This window comes from Molothrus aeneus, unplaced genomic scaffold (genome assembly GCF_037042795.1).
Source record: "Molothrus aeneus isolate 106 unplaced genomic scaffold, BPBGC_Maene_1.0 scaffold_40, whole genome shotgun sequence".
NCBI classification, from domain to species: Eukaryota; Metazoa; Chordata; class Aves; order Passeriformes; family Icteridae; genus Molothrus; species Molothrus aeneus.
In genome coordinates, this window is record NW_027099068.1 from 2599170 (window position 1) to 2626877 (window position 27708).

General features: G+C 48.7%; 1 protein-coding gene across 1 annotated transcript; it reads right to left on the bottom strand.

Annotated features, from left to right (window-relative positions):
- Positions 1-241: 241 nt before the first annotated feature.
- Positions 242-23288, bottom strand: LOC136570873 (serine/threonine-protein kinase PAK 3-like). The gene is given in 13 exon segments (XM_066571278.1): positions 242-334; positions 1803-1940; positions 4622-4818; positions 5264-5363; positions 6206-6323; positions 6979-7091; positions 10942-11277; positions 11556-11690; positions 14983-15114; positions 15574-15611; positions 16531-16749; positions 18425-18437; positions 23205-23288. Coding segments are annotated over 13 exon segments (1716 nt in total).
- Positions 23289-27708: the final 4420 nt, after the last annotated feature.

Sequence of the window (27708 nt, forward strand, 5' to 3'; positions counted from 1 at the left end):
CAAGAGATGCTGGACAAAGTGCAGCAACCAACCAAACAATGCATGTCTATAGAAACCTATAGGATAGGAACTAATTATAAACTATGCTTAGAAGCACAATAAATGGCTTCTCCTTGATTCACGTTGAATTGTGCAGAGTCTTTTGTCTTTTCTCCACATACTCCTACTCTAAATCCTAATCTACAGTCCTACTCTACAATCCTACTCTAAGATGGCTATGGAGAAAATGGTCCTGATATGATTATAGCACTGTTTGCTTCTCCATCCTCCTCTTCACTGAGATGATGAGTGGTCTCAGGGTGGATGCAGCCTCAGCTGATGTTACAAATGGATGCTGTTCACAAAAAAACCCCAAAACCCAAAAACAAATACAAAAAAAAAAAGAAGAAAACAAACAAACTAAAAAACAAACCAAACCAAAACAAACAAACAAACAAAAAACAAACAACAAAAATACAAAGAACAGTGAAGAGTGAACTATTACTTTCCAAGCTCAGTGCTTCACAGGCTCAATCGGGATTTCTCTGGGTCCTAAAAAGACCCAGAAAGAGGAGCAATGGCACCATCTGCTACCCAGCAGTCATGTGCAGGACCCTGCCATCACAGACAAACCTGGCCCAGAATCCCACTCATCCATTTATTCAGGCTTCTTTATCTTGTTGGGATCTTTGCCCTGCCAGTGCTCTAGAAATGGTGCTTTCTGTCCCTGGGTTATCTTCCTTTCAGGAAACTCCAATGACTCACATAGGTCCCTGTCTTTGAAAGACAGGCACTGTGCTAATTCCCACAGGGACAGAAAGCAGTGTCTGCCTTTCCATGCCCTGCCCCTCGTGTGCTGGATGGCACCTTCCTTCCCAGCAGGGCCAGCCCAGTGGCACTGGGTCCTGCAGTTCCCTCTCTGCCACACAAGCTGGCAGGAACCCTGGCGCAGTTCCTGTCTGCTTGAGCGTGCCAGGCAGCAGATGGGGCTGGGACAAGTCCCTCCCAGCTGTCCCTGTTTGTGTGCCAGAAACCTCCAAGGGTGGGCTGGGGGGCACAAACCAGGGCCCCTCAGAGGCTCACAGTGAGCCCCCACAGCCCCTCCTGCCACAGCCAAATCTCTGACTGCTCAGCTGGGACTGGCTTCCTTGGGTTCCTCCACCACCATTTCATGTCTCTGTACCCTGCATTGCTCTGCTTCAATTCTTTTGCCATTAGATAAAACTGAACACTCCACCAAATTAGAAAAGAGGGCAACAGAAACAGTCAGAGGACAGAGCACCTCTCTGCTCAGGAAATGCGGAGAAGAGGTGGAGTTATTCAGTTTTGTGAAGAACAGGCCCCAGGGAGACTTTATTGCCACTTTCCAAGACTTCAGAGTGGCTTTGAAGAAAGTGGGGGACATCTTTAACAGGGCTGGTTACAATAGGATATGGACAAATATTTTTAAACACAAAGGGCATCTAATCAGAGTAGGTCTAAGGAAGAACTTGTTTACTGGGAGCATGGTGCCACCCTGGCACAGCTTGCCCCAAGAGCTTGTAGGTGCCCCATCCCTGCAACCATTCAGGCTCCGGTGGCAAAGGGCTCTGAGCAACCTGATCTCTTTAAAGATGTCCCTGCTCATTGCAGGACACTTGCACCACAGGACCTTTACAGGGCCCTGCCAGCCCAGCCCAGTCTAGGATTCCTCACCGTTTTCATTTGAAGAGCACCAAGAGTGGAGGTGAGGAGGAAAGGGGCTCATCTGATGCCTTGGACTTGAGTGGAGGAGGAGCCCGTCCCTCAGACCCTGTTTCACCTGCAGCCCCTTCACATTTTACCTGCAGGAGCTCCTTGGCAGACCAGCGCCGCGCCTCGTCTCTCTGCAGGCAGCAGCTCAGGAAGTCACGCAGGCAAGATGAGAATAGGTTGGGCTGCTGCAGCTTTTGTCTTCCTCCTGTGGCTATCAGGAGTTGAGGCTGGGGAAAAAGGAGACACCAGGCTACACCTGCTTCTTTCCTATCTGTAACTGCTCTCCTGGGTCCCATTGATTAAGTGCCACTCTGCAGTGGCAGTTTCTGCCCTGGCAGAGACCCAGAGATGACTTTCCTTTACCAACCAAAAACCCAAACTCCGATGCAGCCACAGCTTTTCCAACATCCCACAGATCTTGCCTTGGCAGCTGATTTCATTGACTGACCTAGTTAGTGGGAACTACACCACCACAAGCACATTTCCTTCCCTGAAGATTCATACCAGCTTGAGAGGCTTTTTGGAAGAAGGACTTTGCTATACTAACTCTACTATATCCAAGGGTTAGTACATGGAAAAGTATCTCTGCAGTGCTTCTTGGTCCCTTAAGAGCAGCTGCCATAAAACAAAACTAATCCAGCTTTTTGCTTTGTTCTTGAAAACAATGGGAATTGGAAGGAAAGAAAGGAAATCCACCAGGTGCTCCTCAGGTAAGGAAACAAACATTTGGAATCTCATCTTCAACACAGACACATTAAGATGCATGCACAAATGTACTGGGATGAAAACGCCTGCTTGGACACACAGGAGCCACCTGCAGCTCTGTCTCTCAGCAGCCTGAAAATTTCTGCTTTCCTTACATGGAAAAGAAAAACTTTTCATGGTCAAATCAGAAGGAGAGGTTCCATCCCTACGGTCACCCTCTACTCATTTGGCTGCTCAAGTCAATGCATTAATGGTAGGCCCATCCCAGAAAGTGCCAGGAAACAAATGGGAGGTTTTGGCAGGCTCTCCACATCACCAGGCTCTGGCTTGGTGACGTGCAGAATGTGGCTTGGGCTAGGAGAGAAACACGATCACTGAGTGTTTCAGCAGCACTGCACAAGAAGCAGAAGAGACTCTGTGGCCTTTACACCCTCATGCCCCAGTTTGAAGCATGTTTCCCAGTGAGAAGAAACTGCACAGTGGGGTAAGTTCCTCTCTAAAAACCAGGCCTTAGCAACTTTCTTGTGTTTGGGCTTCTTTTCTTCATTTCTGGAAATGTAACACCAGTTCTGAGAGGCTTGTCTTGTGGTTTTAGGGGCATCTTCACAGACAGACAAGTGGGAGCAACTTGAAACCCAAAGCAAATGTTCCCTGAGAAGAGCTGGGGAGCGTTTGCCTGTGGTGAGGCTTGAGCTGTCTGGCAATCCCTTTCCATGATGTGCAGAAACATCCAGCTGCTCCCCAGAGCTCAGTCCCTCTGGGCACGCCGGCCTCTGGAAACACCTGACGATTCCAGCCTTTCTCCTGCTCAAGAGCATCTAAACTAAGCTGAGCTCCAGTTTCTTCAGCAAGGCCAAGGATGCTCACTTCCATGCAGCTGACAGTGTCCATGGAGCTCAGCAGGTCTTTCTGATACTCCTCAGGCCAAGGAATTACAGTGTAGATTGGCAAGACATTGGCTGATCGTTATCCAGTGTGGTTCGTGTGGAACCAAGCTCTAACATGCTGACAAGTCAGAGGGAGAGAGCTCATTCTGCTTTTGCAAGATGGTATTTAGAAACATAGGACACCAACTTGGAACTATTCAAACCTCAACTTGCAGAATCCATCTCAAATAGACAAAAATATGAATGGCAAGAGGCTTTGGAGTCTCCATAAAAATGCCCACCACTGTAACGATAACTCTGTGCTTGTGGCACTGAAATAGATGGTGACCAAAGAGACTTTGCTATTATCCTCTTTAACCCAAAGGAGAATTTCAAATCCAGAAATGGCAATGCACTCCCCTTGTGTACAAATAATTCATGCGGCTTTCTTTCCTTTTCCCACATCACCAGAGGTGACAAAGAGGGTTTTATCCTGACTCTCAGCTGAGCTCAGCCACTGGCCATGGTGGGGAGCTGGAGTCCTCCCTGTCATTAGAACTGTGCAGGCCAGGGATGGCCCTGCTCCTGTGGTAAAGAAACACAGCACCGCTGTCAACTGCCCACGTTGGATCCCAGCCCAGGCACCTGCCTGCAAGCTCATCAACTGTTAAAGTACCAAGAAACAGCCAAGGGTTTGGCAAACAATTCTAACTGCAGTCGGAGAAAAACACATCCTAAACTTATCCAGGCCACCCACACACATGACTGAACCATGTACAGATGACTTGAAAGCCTGAAAGTTTCAAAGACCCACAGCATTTGGAAAAGATGCTACAGAATGGAAGAGAAGAGCTGTGTTTAAAAAATGAGAAAGCAAGCAGAACTGCTTGGGCATTGCTTTGGTAGTAGGTTTTTTCTCTTTTTCTTTTTTGTTTACTTTTCTTTTTCCTTTTTTTCTTATGTTTTCTATAAAATTGAAACTGGGAAGGTCTAACCTCCATTTCTCAGAATATTTATCACATGTCTACCCTCTCCACTGAAAAATTCTTGTCCTTCAGAAACAGAGTTCCAACATTGTTCAAAAAACAAGTGAGAAATGTCAGGCATGGCTGGAGGCCAAAATGGCAGGTTTCTGAACTGGTTAGGTTTCTGAACTGCCACTTCCCTTTCTGATACAACCAAAGCTACAGCAGATGCTGATGTGTTGCAGGGGCATTTTTAGAAGGAGACCTTGGTGGAAGCGGTGCCAGCAGATGGCAATGGGATTTTGTCCAATGGCACACAGAACATGGGACAGGTGAGAAAGACAGTGGGATCAGTGAGTATTTGCACCTTACCAAGACAGGAGTTGCATTCCAGTAAGGAACTTCTCGTTCCACCATTTCGATGCCCACGATTCCCAAAGACCATATGTCCACTTTGGGGCCATATGGTTGACCTGTCACCACTTCAGGCGCCAGCCACCCAGGAGTGCCGGCCACGCAGCTCCACCTGCCCTGCTCAGGGGTGAGCTGAGCAAAGAGGCCAAAGTCAGCTGTGGAGAAAACAACAAACCATGAAAGCCAGCTCCAATTAGGAAACCAAGCAAAAGAATTCCCCACTCTCAGGCTAAGAATGTGCTGTTGAATCTCCTGGAGAAATGTGCACGCTCGATTTCCTTGGGGCTTTAGCCAAGGGAGTATGGAATTGGCCGCTTCCAAAAAAACCCAGGTTTCTTAACGCTGCTCACAGCAGTGGACTTTATGCCCCTGAAGCTTTAGATTGTAGCTCCCTCTGTCTGGAAGGGACACACACAGAGCAACACCACTCTTGACTGCTTGTGGTTCCTTATACCTCTGTGCACGTTGCAACTGTGCCTTCAGCTCGCAGCAGGGGTCCCTGCACTGCCACCAGCACCATTTTTGGGGAGCTGGCAGTCACTCCAAGCAGCCCCACACCCACATCCCTGGAATGCTGCACCTGACCAAGAATATACTGACCCAGCTTGACAGAGCCGTCGGTTTTGAGAAGGATGTTGCAGCTCTTCACATCTTGGTGGATGACGCGGTTTGAGTGCAGAAAATGCAGTCCTTGCAGGCACTGAGCGAGAAAACAGAAACAGGAGGGCAAAAATGAGTGATGTGATTTCATCACACAAGAAAGGAAACAAAGAATCTAAAAGATTCCCTCTCCAGGGGAATGGGGAGTAATGGCAGAACAGTAATGGCCACTGAGAGGAAGAGCTTGCTGCTCCAACACTTGCAGAGCAGGACCTTTCTAAGGAAAGGCACATCAGCTTTTGAAAGAGCAACAGCACTTGCTGTTGTAGGCTGTGCCCTGCAAACCAGCCAGGATGACTCCTGCTGCAGTGGACGTGCTTTTTCCATGCAGAGGACAAAGGAGGGGTTTTGAAAGGAAAAGTCCCTCCCTTTGGTGTGAAGCAGATCACTTTTGGGTGGGAGGCTGCACGACAAAGATTTTCTTGCTGGCCTCAGCACAGGCTTGGAAGTATCACACCAGTCACTTTCCGGAAGCAAAGAGCATTTTGGCTGCACTACTATCCTTTTCAGCTGAGGACTGTGAGACATGAGTCTTTTTTCTTTGCTGATCATTTCAAATCCTGCCACCAGCACCTTTGCTTTTACAGGCAAGGAATGCAGTGAAGACAGACTCCAGGCAAACATTTAGAGAGGCAAAGTGGAGAACAGCAAATACAAATACAAGAGACAGAGCGAGAATACAGCAGCAGGAGATAAGAGTACTGGCACTGAGTACAGGGAGTGCAGGGGCACTGGCAGGCCTTTCACTTGAGATGCTTTTACTTGCCCATAGAATAGCAGCAACACAGAAACAAAGCTTGGCACAGGAAATCACTCCAGCTCTGAGCCCCTGTTTCCCAGACAATCCTGCCCAAGCCCTTGGAAACACATGGGATTGCTGACCTCCCGACTGATGGCTGCCATCTCATCTTCAGACAGGTAGGTCTTGCTGATGACATTGCTCAGAGTGCCTCCATCCATGTACTCCATAACCAGCCAGAGCTCCTCACCCACAAGGTAGCTGAAAGAAGGAAACAAGGGCGTGGAGATGAATGTACATGGCTAGGTTGCTGTGTGGAAAAGACGGGTTGATTCTTCTTTTCAGGTCCCTTTGAGACAAAGACAAAATAAAGGAATAGACATTCCCTCTTGGCTGTGCATTGTTTGCCATCTGTGCAGTCTCAAGGAGAAAGGCACGGCTGCGAAAAAGGAGATGTCTTAGATGGGCAGCAAGCAAAATGTGCAGTTTAGTAACAGCCCAGATAAAAAACCTGTCACACATGGTGTTTCTGGAAAAAAGCACCTAGTCTTCCTGGCATGCATAGCAATGGAAAACAGTGGCAACAATCCAAGGGAAATCCTTGTTAGTTTACCTGGACGTAAGAAGACACTTGAAAAAAATCAAGCTCCAAAACAAAGTGGTGGCTGTGAATATAGAGATCATTGATTTAGTAAGACACGATACATCCAGGTTTTTGAACAATTTTCAAATACCATGTGCCAGTGAAGACTCATGCAGACAAAATGCAATCTCTTCCCATCCACTGGAGATGAAAGGAGCAATAATAATTAGCCAATAATTACAGCTCTATTTTCTGCCAGTGACCAAAGTGGGATTTTACCTTGCATGTTTGCAATATGTGAACAAACGTTCATGGGACAAAAGCACAACTCACCTGTCTAAACAATTGACCAGGTTGGGATTCCTATTCACCTTCATGACCATGAGTTCATTGACTTTTAGTTCCTTCTTCCTCAGTCCTTGAAGACGTATTTTCTTTATGGCCACCTAAAATGACATTGAAAATCAGTAACTTGAGAGGTTGGTGGCACGAGACCACAAGGCACATGGAGCGAGTGATTTTGCAATGACACAGCTGAGCTGTGCCAAACTGCCTTGTGATTAGGCACTGCAGTAATTAGGAACTGACGTTCCAACAGCCCATTTCTCTGCTCCCTTGGGAGCCAGTTACAGGACACGTGGGGCCACTGACATTTTGCCTTGACCACTTGGTAACAGCGGTGTCTCGGTTATCACCCACAAAGCTCTGACCACACTCTCTGCTGCTTTGTTTGCGACTCAGAAGAAGCAATCCATGCCTTAAAACTCTGTGGATACATCTTGGGCTATGGGCAGGGCTTAGGGCTTTCAGGGACGCCTTGCAGATCTCTCCCTATGTGCAGTTCCCAAGTGCAGCAGGTGGCTAAGGAACTACCGGTAACTTTCAGATGTATTTATTGGCAGCCAGAAATGAGAATTCAGGACTCTGAAGCTGTGCCCCAAAGAGCAGTGAGGTGCTCGAAGGCACCACCTTTGTTTCAGCAATGGAGAGCGAGTGAGCGCGTCCTTCTCTGAAAGGAACCGCTGCCCTCCGTGCCTTCCTTCCGGCAGCTGAGGAGGACAAAGTCCCAAATGCATTTTGCGGGCTGGCACCAGTCTGTGCTTCTTGTGCCTTTTCAGCATAGCTCTGCCCAAAGCTCCAGCCACAGCTCACACCAGAAGGGAAAGCCCTCGAGTGCAGCAGAATCTGCAGGTGCTGTTGACATTTACCTCTCCTCCTGTGGCAGTGTCGAGTGCTTTACAAACATCTCCAAAAGTCCTAGAAACAAAACAGAAGCAGAGAAAGGAGAAGCCATTTAGATCTTGCAGTGAAAGCCAGCCCACACAGGAGATCTGTGCTGTAAATGCCTAAGACCTGCAGGACACTGGAAGCATGGAGATGTCTTTGACAATGCCTTCTGAGCACACTTAGAAATTCTGATCAGCACTGACAATCTAAGCCCAGTGCCTGAACACATTTGCAGCTTGTCTGACTTCACACTTGATACCTATTCCACCAGCAAAACACCTGATGCATAGTTTGGTAAAATTAACATTGCTTGGACTCACCCACTGCCAATATTTTCCAGTTCAATGTATTTTATAATAGGATTTTCCATCTTCGCCATTCTCCCTGAGGGAAACAAAATGCAAGATGTTCACTTTAAAGCAGAGATCCCAGCTTCTAGGAGATACAAAAGGCAGCCCCACTGTCTGGGGCTCTGAGCCCTCCCTTTGTGGACAGCTGGCTAAGAACAACAGGAACAGGAACTGGAACAACAAGAAAAGAACAGCAGGTCCACAGCACAAGTGGCTGGCACAGAGACTGATTTCTAGCATCCTTTGAAGTGAGAGACCTCTTGACACAGGGAAGCACAGGGAGATACATTCAGAGACTGAGACCAGAAGAGAATACCTACCAAGGCAAGTAAGTTTGTCATCTAGAAACATTAAGGAGAGCTGGAACTAACAGTGCCTTTGTTTTCTTGGGAATAAACACTGTGAGATTTAGAAAAGGTTTCCTACTTGCTAAGATTAAATGCACCTGGACATCTAGAATCAATTCCTCTGAACAGATGTCAAGTTCAGAACAGGAGGAATTATTGCCAAGTGTTCCCATCTTTTCCAGCTTGCAGCAGTTTGCCAGAAGAATGCCTCTGCGTTTGTAAACCACAGCAGCTCATGCTAGAAGCAATCCCGACGGGGCTTTCAGCGTCAGGACCCTCACCCTTTATGAGCAGGCTGAGCTCAAAGACGCCCTTGCCCGTGCCCCGCATGAAGAACCACGCCGCTTCTCTTCACCCCAACAGCGCGGATCAGTCGCTCCCATTGCACTCGCCCTCTCGGCACCGCACACGTCCCCATCTTCCCAACTCGGCACGGCGGGCATGGGCACAGAGGACAGCAGTGCTCCTCAGGCGCCCTGTGACACAGAGAGCTGCCCAGAGGAGATGCTGACCCTCTTGTGAGTCCAGGCCGTGCGACGCAGCAGCCGGCCCAGAGAAGGGGCTGCTGCCTCAGGCAGCTCCGCGCTGCAGCAGCCGGGCAGCAGCAGGACCCTCCCAGCCAAGGAAGGCTCCAGCCTCTGCACTCCCACCAGCCCTCAGGGGCAGGGCAGCGACCACAACAAGGCTGGCAAAGCCCAAGCATGAGCACTGACAAGCACTGACTGGAAGAAGCCAGAGTGAGCCTGAGCCCCGTACAAGCTGTTGCCCCCATTCAGGACACAACAGGATGGGCTTTGAGATCAGCCACACCGAGGCGCAGATCAGTGCCCTTTTTGTCCCAACAGGTGATGGTAGACACAGAATCCACTGGGCTCTCTTCTCAACCCTACCAGATCTTATCTGAGAGCACACCACTGGCAGCTGTTAAGGGCAAGAAGCAGATTCATTGGGTTGTGATGCAGAATCACAAAGGGCTTGATGTGTTCTCCTAGAGACTGATCTCAGCAGAGCTTCTGCCAGTGGCTAGGACTCAAGCAGTCACAGCCTTCTGCTGATCCAGGAACAATGCCTGCTTCTGCCTTCGGCAGAGAGGGAAGCCCAGGCAAACTCCAGCCAGTCTAAGCTGCCCTCAGAGGCAGCAGGAACACCCAGAGCTCTCTCTTGCTGCCTCGGAGCAACGCCAGCACTTCTGTGACACTAAACTGAGGAGAACCCTTTGGTACAGCTATGCTGACACGTGCACACAATACACTGTCCCTCAGATAAGAAAGATACCAGATGTACTCAGTTGCTCCAGGGAGTCACCCGCCATCTCCTGTTGCTGAGCAGCAGCTGGGTCAGCACGGGAGGTGAACCAAGTGCTCAGGCTCCACTTCTTCAGCTGGAGAGCAAAGGCTCCTTGGGACAGCACTGCTGCTTCTGCAGCAGCTTCAGTGTCAGAGTCGGTGTAGATCTGAGACAAGAAATGAGTTTATGTCAGGAAGGTGTGGCAGAGATTGCCCTGAAATGCAAGAGAGATTGCCATTTGAAATTCAAGCCCTTAGGAAGCTGCTGTCAGCCACATGCAGAGCTCTTCAACTGGATTGCTTTGGATGTCCACTTGTGAAACCAAATGGTCAAAACCAAAGGCTGGTTTTACTCGAGGTCATAGCCAGTTTCTTGTTCTAAAGGATGACTGCAGCAACGACCGCTCCACTTCCTCCCAAAGACTCCTTTCCCCCTCCTAGGTCTGCAGATACATTTGCAGCTCCTCATTCTAATGTTCTACCTCCTGCCATGAAATTCTCTTTTTCTGCACCTTCCTCGGGACGTGCTCATCCTGCAGCATCTCTGGATGGTTCAGTTCCTGGGCCTCATGCCAGCCTCGGGGCTCTTGGTTGCCCGTCATTTGCTGGAACTCTCTGCAGGCTGCCAGGTAGGATGGCAACACTTCCACCTCAAGTCAAACAGAACAAAGGAGTCAGAGACTACAGCTTGTCCCCGTCAGCCAGGAGTCATCGACTGGGAAGAAAGTAGAGAAAAGGACAGGAGCAGATTCACAAGGGATACAGACAGCTTGTAGCTCGTATTCCAGATCTATGTGAGTGACCATGTTCACCTGCAAAAACACCTCAAGAAACAAGGTCACCTGGAAGAAGCCAGCAGGAGTTCATTCGGATGACTGCTGGCTAAATGGCCAAGGGAGTAATGCCACTGTCTAGAGCATCAGCTGAGATTCAGCAGACCAGGAAGTGCCCTTCAGAGCAGCTCTGACAGAGGCCTCATCAGGATGGCACTCAGAGGCATCACCCACCCCCTGCTGCTCTGCACTGGAAAGGCAAGGAGGGCAGAAACCACCCCTTGGGTGACTGCAGTGGCTATTGCTGTTTCACTTGCTTTTCTAGAGCCTTTTGTTCCTGAAGGAGGCGATTAATTTTCTCTTTGATGATTTTAATTTTTTCGTCTAGCCTCTGCTTCCTTGCCTTGATCCTAGCCTCAGTTTCCTGCAGCTGTGCCTGCATCTGTTCATCAATTTTCTGTAAACAACAACGGAAAGGACTCTCTTTCATGCGTGGAGTGGCTGCCATTCCTTCATTCACCTGTTTTTGTTGATTGCCCCTCTGCATAGGGAGATTCTTCTCCTCTTGGATGTCTTCATTCCTCCTCTTTGCTGCCATGATGTCACTCTGAGCTTCAGGCAGCTCTGCTTGTGGCTCTGCCTTGATGTTCTGTACACACAAAAGCAGAGCAAGTGACTGAGAGCTGCCATCAAGATCAACTTTTCCCTCTTTTAGCCTCAAAATCACATTTATTCAGCCCCTTCTTTCTGCTTCTCTACCCAGCTCTGCTTCCACTGTAACCATCCTGTCCTGGTGCTGGTCTCTGCAGATTCCAAGGCTCTGTCCTTTCAGTGCCTGTGGGACTTCCTGGCCTCCTCAGTCCCAGGAGCTCTGGTTTATGCCCCTCTTCCTGCCCTTCCCTCTGTCCCCTGGCCAGTCAGGCTTACCTGGCCATTCTCCTCTGGCTCTTCCACCTGCTGCCCGAGCTGCTCTTCCTGCTCTCGGGCAGGGAACAGCTCTCCCTGAATCTGGCACGGCATCTCAGATAAGGCAGTCTGCTCCTGCTCTTTCTCTAGAAGCACCTGCACAGAAAGCAAGAGAAGATGGGTTTCAACTTCCCGTACGACCTTTGTGGGCCAAGACTCAAAGACTGCTGGGCTCACACGCTCCCAAAGCACTGTGCTGCTGCTCTGCTGGGTCCTTCTCTGCTCGTGGGGAGGCACAGATTCCAAAGTGACCCTGGCCCTACAATCAGGGGCCATCTGGGACTGAAGCTCCAACAGCCTCTCAGGCAGCTGACAGGGAAGGTGTGGCATTTCTCAAGGGTCTGGTGAGGGCCTCCCTCTGCTTCTGCCATGTCCTGTTTGTCTTTCAGTGGTGACTGACACCCCGCCCTGTCCCATAGCTCCATCCTGGCCCTGCAGGTGGCTTCCTGGGTGAGCTCACTCCTTGTGAGAGACACTTCTGGAGTTCACATTCCCTTCAGGCCTGCACCAGCATTCCTCCTTCCTGACATCTACACTCTTGTTAGAAAATGGGGTCATTCAGGAGATAGGGATGCATGCAAAGATCTCTGATGGAAGTCAGAGAACCTCTATGGCCATCTCAGTATATGGAGGAGGACCAAGGTGTTTCTTCTCCCTCTTTTGTCAACTGAGAATTCTGACCAGCAGTAACAGAGTTTCTCATAAGGCCCCATAAACAAATGCACTTACACAGCCCTGGGGATGCCAGCGAAGGAAACCATGTGTCATGTAATGCATGTATGGGCAAAGTCACCAGACCCCAGCTACAGCATGGGATAGTTCCACTCCCTTAGGACATGCAAAAATTTAAAGGATAAAAAGAAGGCTTCAGGTCAGAAAAGGCTGGAGTAGGAAAACATGAGGGGAAAAAACAACCATCTCTAGAGGGGGAAACATCTCTGCCTGCTCAGGATCAGTCAATGGAACTTGTCTCTACTCCTCTCCTGAAGGGATGCCTTGCGGTGAGCTTTGCATCTTCCACTGCTTTGGAGCAGAGCCAGGAAGATTCAAATAGACAGATAGACAGACAGATCTCATTTTTATAATCTCTCTTTACTGTGCTGTGGTATTTACATTCTTTGAACACAGAGAGATATAATTCTCTCTCCTAGGTTTTTTTAAGGGGAGGTAGTGAGAAACTTAGAGAAGAAGAGAAAACAATTATTATGTCTACTTGCTGTTCTTGTTGTTTAGTACATGTAGAATGTGTTCTAGTGATTGTTTACTAAAAGTGATTTGTTAATTGGATTTTAGTGATAGTTGTTTAGCTTGATTAGTTAATTAGATAAAAGCTGTGTCGTGACTGTCTGGAGACAGTCACAAGTTTTTCTTTAGTAGCTTTTTAGTATAGTATCTCTTTAGTATAGTTTTAATATAGTACTAGTGTGATATAACATAGCTTAAGAAAGCATTTGTTTAACCTTCTAAATCATAGAGTCAAAGCACATTATTCGCCACGTGGGGGTCACCCTGAATCAATACTGTCCTTTCTGTCGCTACACACATCAACACACTCGGTAGCAGTGCCCCGATCTGCAGCCATCCTGAACTTGCTCTCCTGTTGCTTCAGTAACCCACACTCTTGGGGAATCTGGAGCGTGTGGGTCCTTATGGAATGCAATCAGACCCAGAGCGTTGCACTGGGAACTGCACTCTGTGCATCTGTGCTCGGGCAAGTTCTTCTCTTGGACTCGAGCACACTGATGGTGCTAAAGTGCCTGGAATCAGAAATGCAGCCCAGCCCCTCCCAGCTCCTCTAATCTCTGAGCACCAGCTGGAATGCAAGGGCATTGATTTCCTGCTCAATTCCCAAATACAACACACACTGATTCCCTGGGCTGCCAAAAGACACGGGAGCCGTTAACCTGAAAGTGATGTGTTTCTGCCAGTGCTGGAAAAGGGCAGGAAAGATTGAGAAAAAGCTCCCTTGCTCCCTGGAGAAGGAGAAATGACACAAGGCTTCTCCTTCTAGCAAGCAAACAAACAAATAAACAAACAAAATATGAAAGTGTTACCTACTCCAGTGTCTAAAGCACTTGGATGCAGTGAAGGGATGTTTGGCAGGGAAACAGCCCTTGTGCTGAGCATTGGATCTGTGGATCTAAGGCAGGGATCTATGGAAGTCTGCCTGAAGGTCCCTCATGAGCCCCCATTGTCCAGGCTAAAGCTCCCTCAGCACCTCCTCGCTGGCCTTGTGCTGCACCCCTTGCCCAGCTCCCCTGTCCTTCTGTGCACGCGCTGCAGCCCCTCAAGGACTTTCTGCTTCCCAGGGCCCACAGCTGCACCCAGCACTGCAGCGGTGGCCGCAGCGCTGCCAGCACAGGCCACGCTCCCTGCCCTGCTCCTGCTGCCCCCCTGCTGCTGACACGGCCACCGTGCCCTGGCCCTTCTTGGCCCCCTGGCCACACGCTGCCTCATCTTCAGCGGCTCAAGGCCGCCAGCCCTGCGTCCTTTTGGCCCACGCAGCTCCCCAGCCACAAAGGTGCCCATTTCACTTCAGATACAGCAGGCATCATTGCAAGGTGTACATCCTGGTTTTAGCATTACAAGACAGCAGTCAAGGACTTGCAGCTTTGCTCCCACTCCAGGCTCCAATGCAGTTTTCAAAGCAAACTACACAATAGAAGGTATCAACAGACACATGCAGCGTCTGGTTTTTGCCTCAGAAGAAGGGTTCAGAACTACTCACTTTGTTTCTTTTGCCACACTAGACAAGAATGCCCCCCCCCCCCCAGCTTCATGGACAACACAGTCATCTCCTTGCAGCTTATCAAAGACCAAGAAACAGGCAGACTCAGAGCACCTATCTGCTCTGCTACTGGCTGCTCTGCCTGAAGAGGCAGAAGAGCAACCTGACAACAAAGGCACCAAAATCCCTGACTTCAAGCAGCAGCTCTACATCCCCAGCGTGTCTCTGAAATAGTCCCAAGTAAGCACACCCAAGAAGTTTGTGGGGACAAAGCACCACAAAGAGTTGTGTGGTCAGATCAACATTTTTTTGTGCCTGCAGCTACTTGGCCAGTCTGTGCAGGGGGACAGGTCTCTCCACGCCACAGTGTCCCCTGTGTATCTGACAAGGCTGAGCACAGTGCCTTTGACATGCTCCCTGCTCTGGGATCAGGGAGCATTCATGCTCCAGGCTGGCCCCTATCAAAATGCCAGGAAGCTGCTGCCTAAGCATGACAGATCAAAGCCCATTGTCCAGCTGTCACAGGCTGGGGGCAATCACCAGGTCCTGGCAGGACTCCAGCACTCAGCATCCTCAGCCAGCAACAGCAAGTGCCGGCTGGTCAGAAACTTGCAGCTCTGCCTTGCACCAAAGACAGCAGCACACACAACTGGCACTTACTGGCTCAGAATGGTCAGGCTGTGGTGTGACCACAGCTGGAGGCTGGCGCTCATCCACCTCATTTGCCTCCTCTTTGGCCTCCTCTCCATGAGCAGAGGGAGCCAGAGGAGAGACTGCTGTTGGTTCTGTGATCTGTGGACAGACAGCAGTGTGAGGGACAGAAAGTTACCTACAATTTATAACCTTATTTCTATTCAGCACTTTATTCTACTCAGCTCTATTTCTACAACCAGCTGTACTAAGGACAAATCAGAAACTTTGATAACAATGGGATTCTAAGTCACTGCGACTGAATTTAAATGGGCTAATTCAACAGAATTGCTAATAGTTCTGAATTAGACATTATGCCCTGGCTGCTATCAAGAAGCAACATTCTCTCTGCAAAATGAGCTTTTCATTCCTTGAAAGTTCTGAAATGGAAAATCAGGAAAAAGCCAGCGATGCCTTTGTTATTGCTGCTGCAGACATGGAAATGGATTTTCTTTCAGCCTACCCAGCTGGCCCTCTACACTCTGCTGCCACAGGCCAAGCTCACAGCTTGCTCTACAATTCTTAAGCACCAGGAACATGAAATGTTCCTTTCTCACTCACCTCAGGATCAGCACCTCTGAATACATGGATCATGTGATCTGGAGTGGGCAAGGGAAAATGAACAAGGGCTGTGAGAAAACTGCCTGGGCTGCTGAATCCCACAGAAGAGAAGAAGTCAACCCAAACAGAGAGTATTTTTCTTTATCAACATCCCTTCACGTGACATACTTCTTTCACACAGCCAGCAAGAGATCAGGACAATAATCTTGGTTGTGCCTACACCAGTAAATGAATACAAACGTGATCAAGGAAATGCAAATTGTTCTTCAACACTCAATGCTTCTGTTCTGTTCAACGGATAAAGCAGCTCTTGTTCTCTTGTCTTTCAGGTACTTTTTTAAAAAACAGAAGTTGCATGCACTAATTCCCATTAAGTTGCCGAAAACAGTCACCCAGAAAAGCTTCCCCAAAATCCCCCTGAGCTGTGGCAGTTCTACTGTGAAACAGCACAGCAGCAGCTCCAGGGCTCAGGAGCAGACACTCATGGCTTTAGAGTTTGCACTTCACTGCAAAGGGAATCACTATTTTAGCACTCAGTCAAGGGTCAAAATAGACAGTCAAATCCTTTCATTACAAAATTTAGAATAAAAGAAGCTTTCCCTCAGTTCTGGGGAGAACTACAAAGTCTTTAGAAGGCCTTCTGAGAAGGCCTCCCAGTCTGCATTTTGGAAGTTGTCCTGCGTGATCCAGCAAACTGAGGAAATGACAGACTCTGCTGCCACAGACTCTCCCGTGGAGGGAACGGAAGCCCTGCAGGTTCCCTTGCAAATGCTGCCCCTGTGGCTACAGGCACCCCCTTTTTAGCTGAACGCCCTGACAGGAGCTTTACCAAACCACTGGCATCCTAATGCTCCTTCTCTTTCAAAATCAACCCAGTCACTAAGACAGAGCAGGAAGACATGCAAAAGCCAGGTTAGCTTACACCCTAACCTAAATAGAGTTGAAACCTCTTCTTACTTGCCAGGCTAGTCATGAAATAGGCGGAATAAACAGTGCCATACATGGTGCAAACTGCAGCAGCGAGTTGCTCAATCATTGTAGCACTGTTGTTCAAGTTTACCCCAACACTACAAAAGCCAAGACTCCTGTCAGTGTGCAGCTACACACTGACAAAGGCCACAATCAGGAGGATGCTCCTGATCTCAGCAAGCCCTAGGGCTGCTCTGGCACTGAGGCCTTCCGTGCAACAAGGCAACCTTCTGATGTCACCACGACGATGTGGCAACCATGCCCTGATATCACAAAGCAAAGTATGACAAAGCAAAGCATCACAAAGCATGTTAGTCTGTGAATTTATGCAAAGCAGTAACCAACCTTCCCTACAGCAAACATAAAATGGCCTTGGAAGTTCTCCTCTGACACAAAGCAGCACAAACTCCCCCCATGGGCCAAACCCTGTTGTTCAAGGGATCCAAGAGGAACTCCAAGAGTGCCCCAAGCACCTACAGCCTGTACCCCAAGTGAGCATTCAGATGGGACCCAAGCAAAGGAAACCAGACCAAGAAAATGGCCCAAAGCATTGTACAGAACCAGGAGAGAAAGCACTATTGGCATAGCAGCTGAAGTAATTCCTAACAAATCACCCCATATATCTGCATGTTTATTGGATGTTCCCAGGGCTGCTGTGTATGTACATCTCTTCCTCTGCTCTGCCTTTCTTCCCCTTTGGCAGCAGTGGAACTGGCAGCATCTGCCCACCAGCAGCAGCTGCTCCAAGCTGGGAACGCGGCTGGCGGTGCTGATTTCCAGAGGCTCCTGTGTCCCAGGGAAGCCAAGGCAGGAGCAGTTGAACGGTGCTGGCGCTGCTGCTGCTCTGTGCCAGAGAGCCCCGGCTGGGCAGGGCACGGTGCCCACTGCGCTGCGGGCTCCTTCTCCTGCCAGAGCTGGGCACACCTGGGAGCAAGGCATGGCAACCTTTGGGCAAACCAAGGGGTTTCTGGGGCTGCACTGCTCTGCACACACCCAGCTCACCTGCAGCACAGAACCTTGGTCCCCCAAAAGGTAAACAAGATGGAAACAGCTGGAAAAGATCTCATTTCAACCATTCTTTATGCTTCAATAGAAATTACCAAAATGAAAGTTACCGAGCAGGGCCCGATCCACACTGCCAGCTCAGTGTGAGAAAAGAGGCATTACTTTATTTCAGTGCTGGGTGCGTGGGGAATCGCTTCCCTGAAACATGCACACCCACGTGTGTGTATCCATGGAACTAAGACATTCCTTTCATTACTTTTATTCATTTCTTTGCTCAAACTCACAGGCTAAACATTCTCACAAAGTATTTGACATGTTTAAATCACTTCCCCAAAATTACTGACATTTAGAGTAGTGGTCTCTTGAGGGTCTCTGGTGGTCATGTGGTGAACATCCCAATCCTCAAATTCTCCTTCCATGGTTAAGATCCTTCTTCTCCTTGAATGCATTGCAGCTACCTCCTCAGTAGGCCCACTGTCTTTATTCTCAAGGCTAAGATATCCACTTGCACACATTAACCACTGGGGTGAGGGAAGGTATGACTCAGCACCGCCTGTTAAAGCTTAACAAATTCACAATTTGTTGCAGGTAAACACTTCCCCAACGTCTCTTGTTCCTTCTCTGGGAATCAAACACAAGCATTTTGTGAGCACTGAGCCCAAGGCCGCCTCCAACCCTCCTGTCACCCACCAGCCCTTCTCTCTTCACAAACAGCAGGTCCAGCAGTGCCTTCCCTCACCGGCTCAGTCACCAGCTGTGTCAGAAGTTCTCTGTCACACACTCCAGGAACATCCTGGACTGTTTGCTCTCCGCTGCACTCTGTTGCCAGCAGACATCCCCACCCTGTTCCACAGCCCTTGCAGAACCCTGCACCTACTATCCCCGGGCACCTGGGAAGGGGAGGCAGTCACGGAAGAGATGCACCAGCTGCACCGGGCAGGAACCAAAACCCTCTCGCGGCACAGCTGCTGGCCTGTGTCTGGCACAGCTCCGGCTGCCCCACTCCTCATGGGCTTTTGGCTGGAAATGCAATTGCACTTTCTGCCTCATGTAGAAATACCAGGGCTGCACAAACAACGGCCAGCAGGCCACATCCCAAAGGCACTGCAGCATGGAGTTGAGAAGGAAGAAGACCCTTCCCCAATTCCTAACCATACCAAAAAATACCACCATAATTGGGACTTTTAATCTTCTGAATGCAGAGTTGATTCACAGGGTGACAAGGGAATCTTCCAATGGAGTTGAAGTTTGGTAGAGTTTTTATTCTGAGTCCTACTCAGACTGTTGATTTGAAAATTTATTTTAAAATATTTTTTAAAAGGCTGTGCAGTCATATGGTTTTGTTCTAATACCAAAATGGCTAGATGAAATGTACTGGCATTTTAATTACATACAAACTGATTAGTCTGTAAAAGCTTTCCTGCAGAATAGCCACTAAACAAGAAATGAAAATCTGTGGACTGTTGACATTGCAAAATTCTACTACATTTACCAGACAATGAGGCATTTTTATTTAGATCATAGAGCAAATTAATTCCTATGGATAACTTGATTTGGATAAACCTGTTGATTTCAAATTAAAATTGCCAGCATGTACTAAGTTGAAATCTGAATACTCACTTCTATGAGATCTGAATTATTAGATAGTCATTGTTCACCATAATAACAAAAATTAACATTCTGGCTATTTTTTTTTACTTATCGTCAGCTCTTCAACACTCTTTGTAACATCAGAAAGAGAGTTTGTAGCAAGGTGAACCATGGGTTGGTGGAGCATTGCAGAAGGCTCCTATGTCAGCACTAAATGTTCACATTTACCATGGCATCACTTCTTGCCTTTAATTCCAAGCTACAGCTCAGTTCCTGCAGTATAGATTCACACTTGTAGTCTGTATTTGCAGCTGGTTCTTACTTCCCTGTCCAGAAAAAAATCATGCTTGGATCTCAAATCAAAATGAAACAAGGACAGAGTCAGGTTCTGGATAGGTATAGCAAGAACTAAGAGATTCTTTTTGCAAATATGTTGAAAAGTTGTTTGTAGATACTGCAAAAATGGCAGATTAAAGACTTGCACTCTAACTTGCAAGCTGAGGTTTGCCTGTTATTTCTGGACTGATTTCTTGAGGCCAGACACTGAACCTAATCAGTAAGAAAATCAAAACCACAGGAGTAGTTTGGAGAATATTGTAAATTATTCTGTCATGATGCTTTTTGCCTAAAAGTTCTGGCCATCATCCGATTGGAGTAATTAGAGGAGATCGAAGCCATCATTCTGTGCCTGTGCACACAGTTCCTTCCCAGGAGCAATCCATGAAGCAACGCTGACGAATCCACACCAGCAGCTGTTGCCACACAGTCATGAAGCAGAGAATATGTATTTCTGCTACACTTGGACAGCTGAAGATGCCTCTGCTGAGCTAATTTTAGTGACTGCTCACCACAGATGAGACCTTGTGGTCAGTCTCCAACAAGTCAGGGCAGTTAATATTCTGCCTAAGTGAAGTAAGTCTAGCAATACATAGGCCATGGAGCCTGAGGAAAGCCAGCAGCTGTGGGAGATTTAATTTGTTTCCGTATCTTTCTTTTTACTAATTTATTGCAGTCAATTATTTAAAGAATGGAAACTTTTGGCATACCATTGGCTGGAAGGTTGGTCAATCTTCCATTCATGACTCCTCTGAAAGCATCACCCCAGTGTTTTTATCAGTAACTCTTCCATTTTTATGGCTCACACAGCATTTCCTGCAGCTCTTCCTGGAGTCAGGGAAAGGCACCAGGAGGAGGGGGAGAAAGCTGTGTGCAGAGACTGTGTCAGATAAAGAGACATTTGTTTCCTCTTATTTGACTGAATGGCTGCAGGAACCTCGCTAGCACTGCTAGCACTGCTGGCAAGGTGGCCTTTTGCAGGGCTGGGCAGAGTTTGGGGCCCAGGATCCCTCCTCTCCGTGGGACACCAGGGTAAGCAGCCCCTGTGCCAGCCAGGAGCAGAGGTTCTGTGACTCTGCCCTGGGCAGAGGGACCTGCCACTGTCCTGAGCTCCTGCCGCGGGTCCTCTGGGGCAGCTCCTGCTCTGCAGGGATGATGGGCGCAGCTGGGGGGTGGCTGCAATGGAGGGTGGCTTCCAGTGTGCTCTGTTGGTCTGCCACACTGGAGCCAACAGAGCTTCTGGAAGGAGCCTCCTCTTGTGAGCTGCTGGAGCTGGAGCTGGCGCTGGCCACAGAGCCGCTGCTCTCATCCCTGACAGGACCAGAGCACAGCAGCCTCTGGGCCTCCTTGCTGCACAATGACAGTGAGGAGGCCATGGACCAGAGGTTCAGTATGAATGACTCAGTTTCCTGATAAACTGTGCTAAGAAAACCCTGCATCCCTCCTGCCAGATCTAAGACACTCCAAGAAATCTGTTGGCACATTGGGAACTCAGAATTGTTTGCATTTTGAACAATTGTCTTATGAGTGCTTTTGATTGTTTTTGTCATTTTGTGTTGATTCAGTTGATCCTTCAGAGAAGCTTTCCTAATAATATAAAACACGGGGAATTGTGGAGACCCTGGGGGGGCATTCCCTGGTCTAGAGAGACACAAGAAGCTTCCCTCAAAAAGCTGTTAGAGCCCATTGGCTCCTTCCCCTGTTCCTGTGTCTGCTCCTGTGTTCCTGAGCCACACCTTCCCTATTCCCTGATTGGCCCCCTTATCTTTGTACTGCCCTGAGATCAGGGTCAGCCCCAGGCCCCTGTGGAGACAAAGTGAGACCCTCTGTGTGTGGGTGCTGGGACCTGAACATCTCCCTGCACAGCTGAATAAAACATCTGTGGAGATGATGCAAAGGTCCTTTTTGCTTCTTTACCCTGGACTATGCTAGCAGCAATTCAGATTGCTACAGAGGAGAAGCTGCAGTACTGGCACCAAGATTTTGGCAACTTGATCATAGGCACAGAGGGCGTGCAGGATGCTGCTCTATGAATTCTTTAACCAGCCATCTCTGGTGCTGGCATATTCCCTCCAGCTTCTGGTGCAGCCAGGGCCACCTTTGGTCCAGTAGATGACATTGTTATTTGAAAAATTCAGCCCACACCTTGGGCAGGAGGCCATCCACAGGCTCTGGTCCTGCAGGCCCCTGATCAGCTGGGGACAGTGTTCCCCGTGGGGAAGATGGAGCAGCCATCTCAGGGTCTTGGGGGCTGTTTTCAGCAAGGTGGCCAGGCTCTCTCCCTGCTGGACTCTAGCAATTGTTTGGGGGAGCTGATGGCAAATTGTATGTAGTCCTGTTCATCCTACTCAGAAAACCTGACAGCTTCTATCATTCTTCTGCAGAGTGGGCACGCTGGATTTCTCTTTGCCCACTGCAGGATGCAGCCCAGGCAGAACTGGTGGTGACAGGGCAGAGAAAAATTCACATCCTTCTTAGTGACCTGGCAGATGGGGCAGCTCCATTCTGTCCCCATGGCCATGTCTGTCTGTCACAGCAGGAGGGAGGAGCTGAGGACCATGAGCTGCTCTCATTTGCAATCTTGCTTGGCGAGAGCCCAAGCTCAGCCAGAGGGGTCCAGGCTCTGTCAGTGCCCAAACATAAGCAGAAAGGGATGTTGTATCACAATCCATTCCTTGGTGAAGGAGGTCCATAGCAGCCTCAAGAGGCACCTCAGACACTCAACAGTCAAGGCAGTGACATATGGACAGGACACAGATGGCAGTTCATGGCTGGGAGAGCATTCGTAGACATATCCAAGGACAAATTTCCCAGGAACGCTCCACAGCTCTGGGATCTGCCCATCGGCTCTGTCAGAGGCTTCAGCAGAACAACCAAAGTCCTAAAAAGCAGCTTCCAGACACTTTTCCTACCATCCTGCCTGAGTAGCCAGGTTGCTTGCTGCAAAACACTCTTTTTCTCCTCTTCCCCAATGCCCTGTGGACACTTGCAGCCAAAATAAAAAGCTCCTGGCCCTCTGTGTGATGTGATAATACAATTTCTGTATTTCCATGCTGGGATGAAAGAAAGCTGTGCTGTGGGTCAGGAGAGGCCAGGACCCACTTGGCCTTCCTGCAGGCTGAGGCAGTCCCAGCAGACATCCTGCTGCTTTTTTGGGGAATGTGTGAGGTGGAGTGGAGGGGGTGACAGAGAGGCCGAGATTGTAGAGTGGAAACTCAGCTCCAGAGTGGCAGTGCAGACTCTCCCTGCTGAATGCCTGCTGGGGCTGACAAAGAAGGAAAATGCCCCAATAACAGCCCGGTGGCACTGTGTCTCAGGGACAGGTACAGGGAGGTGACAAGAAACAGCAGCATGGCCCGGTCTCACAGCTTCTAGGAAGCAGTGACAGAGGGGCCTCATGTGCCAGAGATTTCAGAAAGGCTGTCTTCTTAAATGGCCTCTCTGAAACCCCTCTCTTTGCCTCTTGGGTTTGTGAATGCTTTTGACAGCCACAGCATCCTGGGGCAACGCGTTCCCCGATTTCATGAAATACTCCTTGAAAAGCTCCTCCCATTGTTCAACTGAGCTGCCAGCTTGGTCATTTCAGAGGCTGCTGCCTTGGTGGAGAGAAAAATCAATCTTCTGCCTTTCAGGGAGCTGAAGGAGAAGGGACTCTTCAGCATCCAACACCTGGCTGGGTCCCATTCAGAGGTCCTGCTTTGTAGACTTTGTGAGGTTTGCTTGGCACTTACCAGCGAGGTGAGAACATTGCTCTGAATTGTCCCCCACACTTCATACACAGTGTGTAGAGTAGGGATGAGCTTGTTCATCTCCATGTGTGCTCAGGGTCTGCCTTCATTTCTGGTTTTAGACCTGAAATTTCCAATGTCTCCCAGCTATCTGCAGGATCTGTGGGCACATGCAGCTGTATTTACTGGTAGGTCGGGTATCTGACACTCATCTTTGAGTGTGGTGCCTTTATAATGCAATGTGCAAATGCAGAAACTGAGACACTAATGCTGTTATTTGCCAGAGTCCCAATCTTTGCCCAAGTTGTAATTCAACACTGCAAATGAGTCTGTAGACCTGAGCCTGTGTTTTCTGTTTCCTGGCTGAGTGCTTCAACTGCTGGTGTTGCTTTTTTGAACAGGAGCACCTGACTCTTTTATCTTTATCACTTGTGCCTTTATGATTTGAAAGCAGCTCTTGCTTTAATTTTCCAGTAAAAGGGCCTAAAATCAAAGCTGTGGACATTTTGGAAGGGTCAAGTAGAACACTTAATGAAATTTTTATTTATGGCCTGCAGTGAGCAGGTCTGAGGCCAGAAATTGGTGCCAGAGTAAGTGCCTTTCTGTGCTTGTGCTCTCCTGCTCTTCTGGTACTTGTATGTTCCTCTGGACACAGTGGGATGTGTTGTCATTTCCTGGGACTTCTGTTGAAGGCAACTGGTTTTCTTTCCAATGTGATTCTTATGTTTCCCCTCATGATTTCCCCAGGTGACCAACCTCCGTTCCAAGGTGTCCTACTCCGCCATTGTCACTCTGGGAGAGCTCTTTGTGACCTTGAAGAAGGACATGGACTCTGAGGTGGATGAGGTTGCTCGGGTCCTTCTCCAGATGGTGTCCAACTCCCCAGAATTTGTGCAGAAAGCAGCCAGTCAGACCCTGGGGATCATGGTGGAGAATGTGACTCCTGCACGAGCAATGACTGCTCTCATGGACATGGGAGTCAAGTAGGTTCTTCTTCTTTTAGTGATGTTCTTCACCTTCGTGTGCGTGGGAGGGAGAAGGGATGAGACAGAGAATGGGAATGGTGGGAGGGAAGGGTCCTGTATCCTGCATCTTGTGTGGACTCAGTGACTTGATTCTCTGACCAACCTCACTTCTTTCCTCTTGTCACCTATTTCTGCCCTCCTGCAGCCTATTAGTTCTCAGAATCACAGAACTGTAGAATATGGGGAGTTGGAAGGGGCCCATCAGGACCATCGAGTCCAGCTCCTGGCCTTGCCCAGAACAGCCCAAGGGTCACACCAAGTGCCTGAGATTGTTGTCCAAATGCTTCTTCACCCTGTCAGGCCTGGTGCTGTGACCACTGCCCTGGGGAGCCTGTTCCAGTGCCCAACCACTCTGGGTGAAAAACCCTTTTTCCTGATATCCAAACTAAAGCTCCTCTGACTCAGCTTCCTGCTGCTTCCTGGAGTTCTCCCAGCCTGTCAGATTTTCCTAGATGTGGTGATCAGTGGGGAAGTGAAAGTGCCTGCAAAGGCCAAGGATAGAGCCTTGTGCTTTTGTGGGAAGAGGGACAATTGCAATTGCAGCTGTGAGCAGTGTTTGGTATTTCACAGCACTAACCACAGAGGCCCTGGGAAAACCAGGTCTCCTCATGATGCCATTAACTTGAGAAATGAGGAGGGTCCTTGCTGGGGCGTGGAGCACATGGGGGACAATCTGCTGGGTGTGGCCCAGCCTGCACAGCAGGTGCAGCTCCGGCCAAAGGAGCCTTGTATGACTGTCCTGGCCTTAGAGCTCTACTTTCTATTCAAACTGATGTTTCATGTTAGCCTTGAGATGATGAATCACTTTACAGGCACCTTCACAGGCTGACTGCCATGGGACAGTTGAAGCAAATGCTGCCTTAAATGTTGGTGCTGGGCCTGATAGTTCCCAAGAGACACTCTCTAGAACAGGACAACCTGGCTAAACTGCCTGCCACCCTTTCCTCAGCTTTGGAATAGGGTAAAACATTCAGATGGATCCATTGCCAAGTCCCACAGAAGAAACAGGCTGCATTGCTGGATATTCTGCAACTTCACAGCCCACAATGTGTTTTCCCTGCATTTGTTGTTTTCCAAAGTTCTGCAGATTTGAGGATAAATGGGTGGAAAGAGCCTCAATCCTGCTGCAGCTCTGTGTACTGGGTGCCCTCTGATGGGTCAGCATCAATTGTCCTTAATCTCTAAATTATTCATATGTCATCTATTTCTTGAATCTTTCTCCAAGTAAATACTGTGAAAGAAATTGAGTATCAGACAGTGCAGGGAGACTGAATTCCTCCCTCTTCCGTGCAGGCAGGCCTTGTGTACAATGCTAACTTTGTGTTTACCTGAGGACAGAACCTTCTGCAGGTGTCTGAAGGTGCAGGGAGAGCCCAGGCTCCTTCCCCCAGCAAGGGCAGGGAGCAGGCTCTGGCCAAGGCCTGTGCTGCTGCTGCTCCTGGTCCCTGTGGCCCAGGGTTTGCTCTCTCCTCCCCAGCAGGGGCCACGCCCCGGTGCGGCAGTGTGCGGCCCAACTCCTCCTGTCCCTGATGCAGAGAATTGGAGTCACCAAGCTCGCAGGCACAGCCAGGGCTGAGAGGCTGGCACACGTGGCAGGGAAGCTTGCTCAGGACTGTCACAAGGACACAAGGTAATGATCTTCATTTCACCTCCTAAAACAGGAAAACCCTTTTGTGTCTGGCTCTAAAGGTGAAACCACACAAGAGTGGAAACTAAAGGGAATATGAAGTTACCTCACAGTGTGAATAAGGGTCACAGAATCATGGAATATGCTGAGTTGGAAGGGACCCATCAGGGTCATGGAGTCCATCCCCTGGCCATGTGCAGTGACCCCAAGAGTCACTCCATGTGCTTGAGAGCCTTGTCCAAACACTTCTTGAGCTCTGTCAGCCTTGGTGCTGTGACCACTGCTCTGGGCTGGCTGGGCAAATGGCTGTACTGGGAAACCTGAGGTTGGCCAGCAAAAAGGAGCATTGCCAACTTTTTCCTGTGGCTTGAAGGATTCTTTACTGAGATCAAAAGAGCTCAGATCAGCCAGTCCAACAGTCTTGTTTGGCCTTAGGTGCACAACACAAAGCCAAAGAGTTGGCTAATGTTCATCACTGAAGGATCCCAAACATCCATTTCTCATTAACTTCAGACTTGCCTAGAAATATTTCAGGGGTCTTTAGCCAACATATTCAGTCTTTCTAAACTTGTTCTGCAGATTTCTAGAATGCTGTTATCTGTGGCTCAGTGAGCTCCACATTTCTTCTTGAAGAAAGCTGTGGTTTCCTAGTGGCAAAATCAACCCAAACTACCTAAATCCCCTTCCTTTGGTGATGAAATTCCCATGAATAGCTGCCAAGAACACCAGAGCAACTAGCTGCCCCTGTGCATACACATAGTATAGAATAATCAAGAGGATGCATGAGGTGTTTTGTCCTGGCTTCCCTGCCAGTTAAAGAAAGGCAAATTAATGTGCAATGGCAGCAAGACACTGCTAATAGGCTCTGACAACAAAGCAGATGTGTTTTGCTTGTTCCCTGGGATCCTTTGATGCCACAGAAGCACACCCCCAGTTTCAGAGTGAAATGGTATTTTTCTGTTGCCCCACATTCTCCTCCTGCCTCTTGTGTTCAGCTGGCAGCACTGTGCAGTGTCAAGTGAGGTAAATCTCCCTCTTTGCTGAGTAGGTAATGCCTTCTCCTGCAGGGATTGCACCTGATGAGTTTAAGGTATCAGCCTCTTCTGTTAACACTCTTCCTGTGTTTGTTCACTTTTTTTTCATTTCCTTCCTTCCTTCCTTCCTTAGGCATTATGGACAGGAGATGGTGAAGATGTTGCTCACTCATCAACAATTTAAAATGCTTCTGGAACAATCTCTTTCCCCCCGTGACCTGGAAGATATTCTGACAAGAATTAAGAAGAAAGTAAGTGCTTGGCAGGAGAAATGTCTCCTTTGTGCAAGTATTGCCACTGCTAATATGAGATCAAACATACCCAATCTGTCTTTAGCTCATTCCTATTCTGCTGAATCATTTTGTTCCTGGGAATGAGCTGTTGATCCTCAGCCTGTTCATCAGCAGGCCACAAAGGAACTGATATTATTAGGGAAAAAGTGGGGTTTTGAATATTTTCAATATTGGTCACAAAGAGGGAAGGGAAAGAGGAGAAAATGGGTTTACATTTAAGAGTAACCCCCACCATGCTCTCCCTACTCTGCCCCCTGTAAAGCAATTAAGTGAGAATTGTGCTTCTGAAGATAACAGTCTTTGCAAAGGACACTGGAAGTAGTAGTGCCAAGAAAATTTCCAAATTTACGAAAGATGTCCAAGTCAATCCTAGTTACTACAATGACTGTCTGTCTTTTGGGAATGCTGCCCTGCTGTCAAGCCCTGTGGAGCTGGAAGAAGCTTGGTGAATTCAGCAGCATCCAGTGGAAAATCCTTTGTTTGTTTGATGGGGGGGATTTTATTTTTTTATCAACATTACAGAAGGGA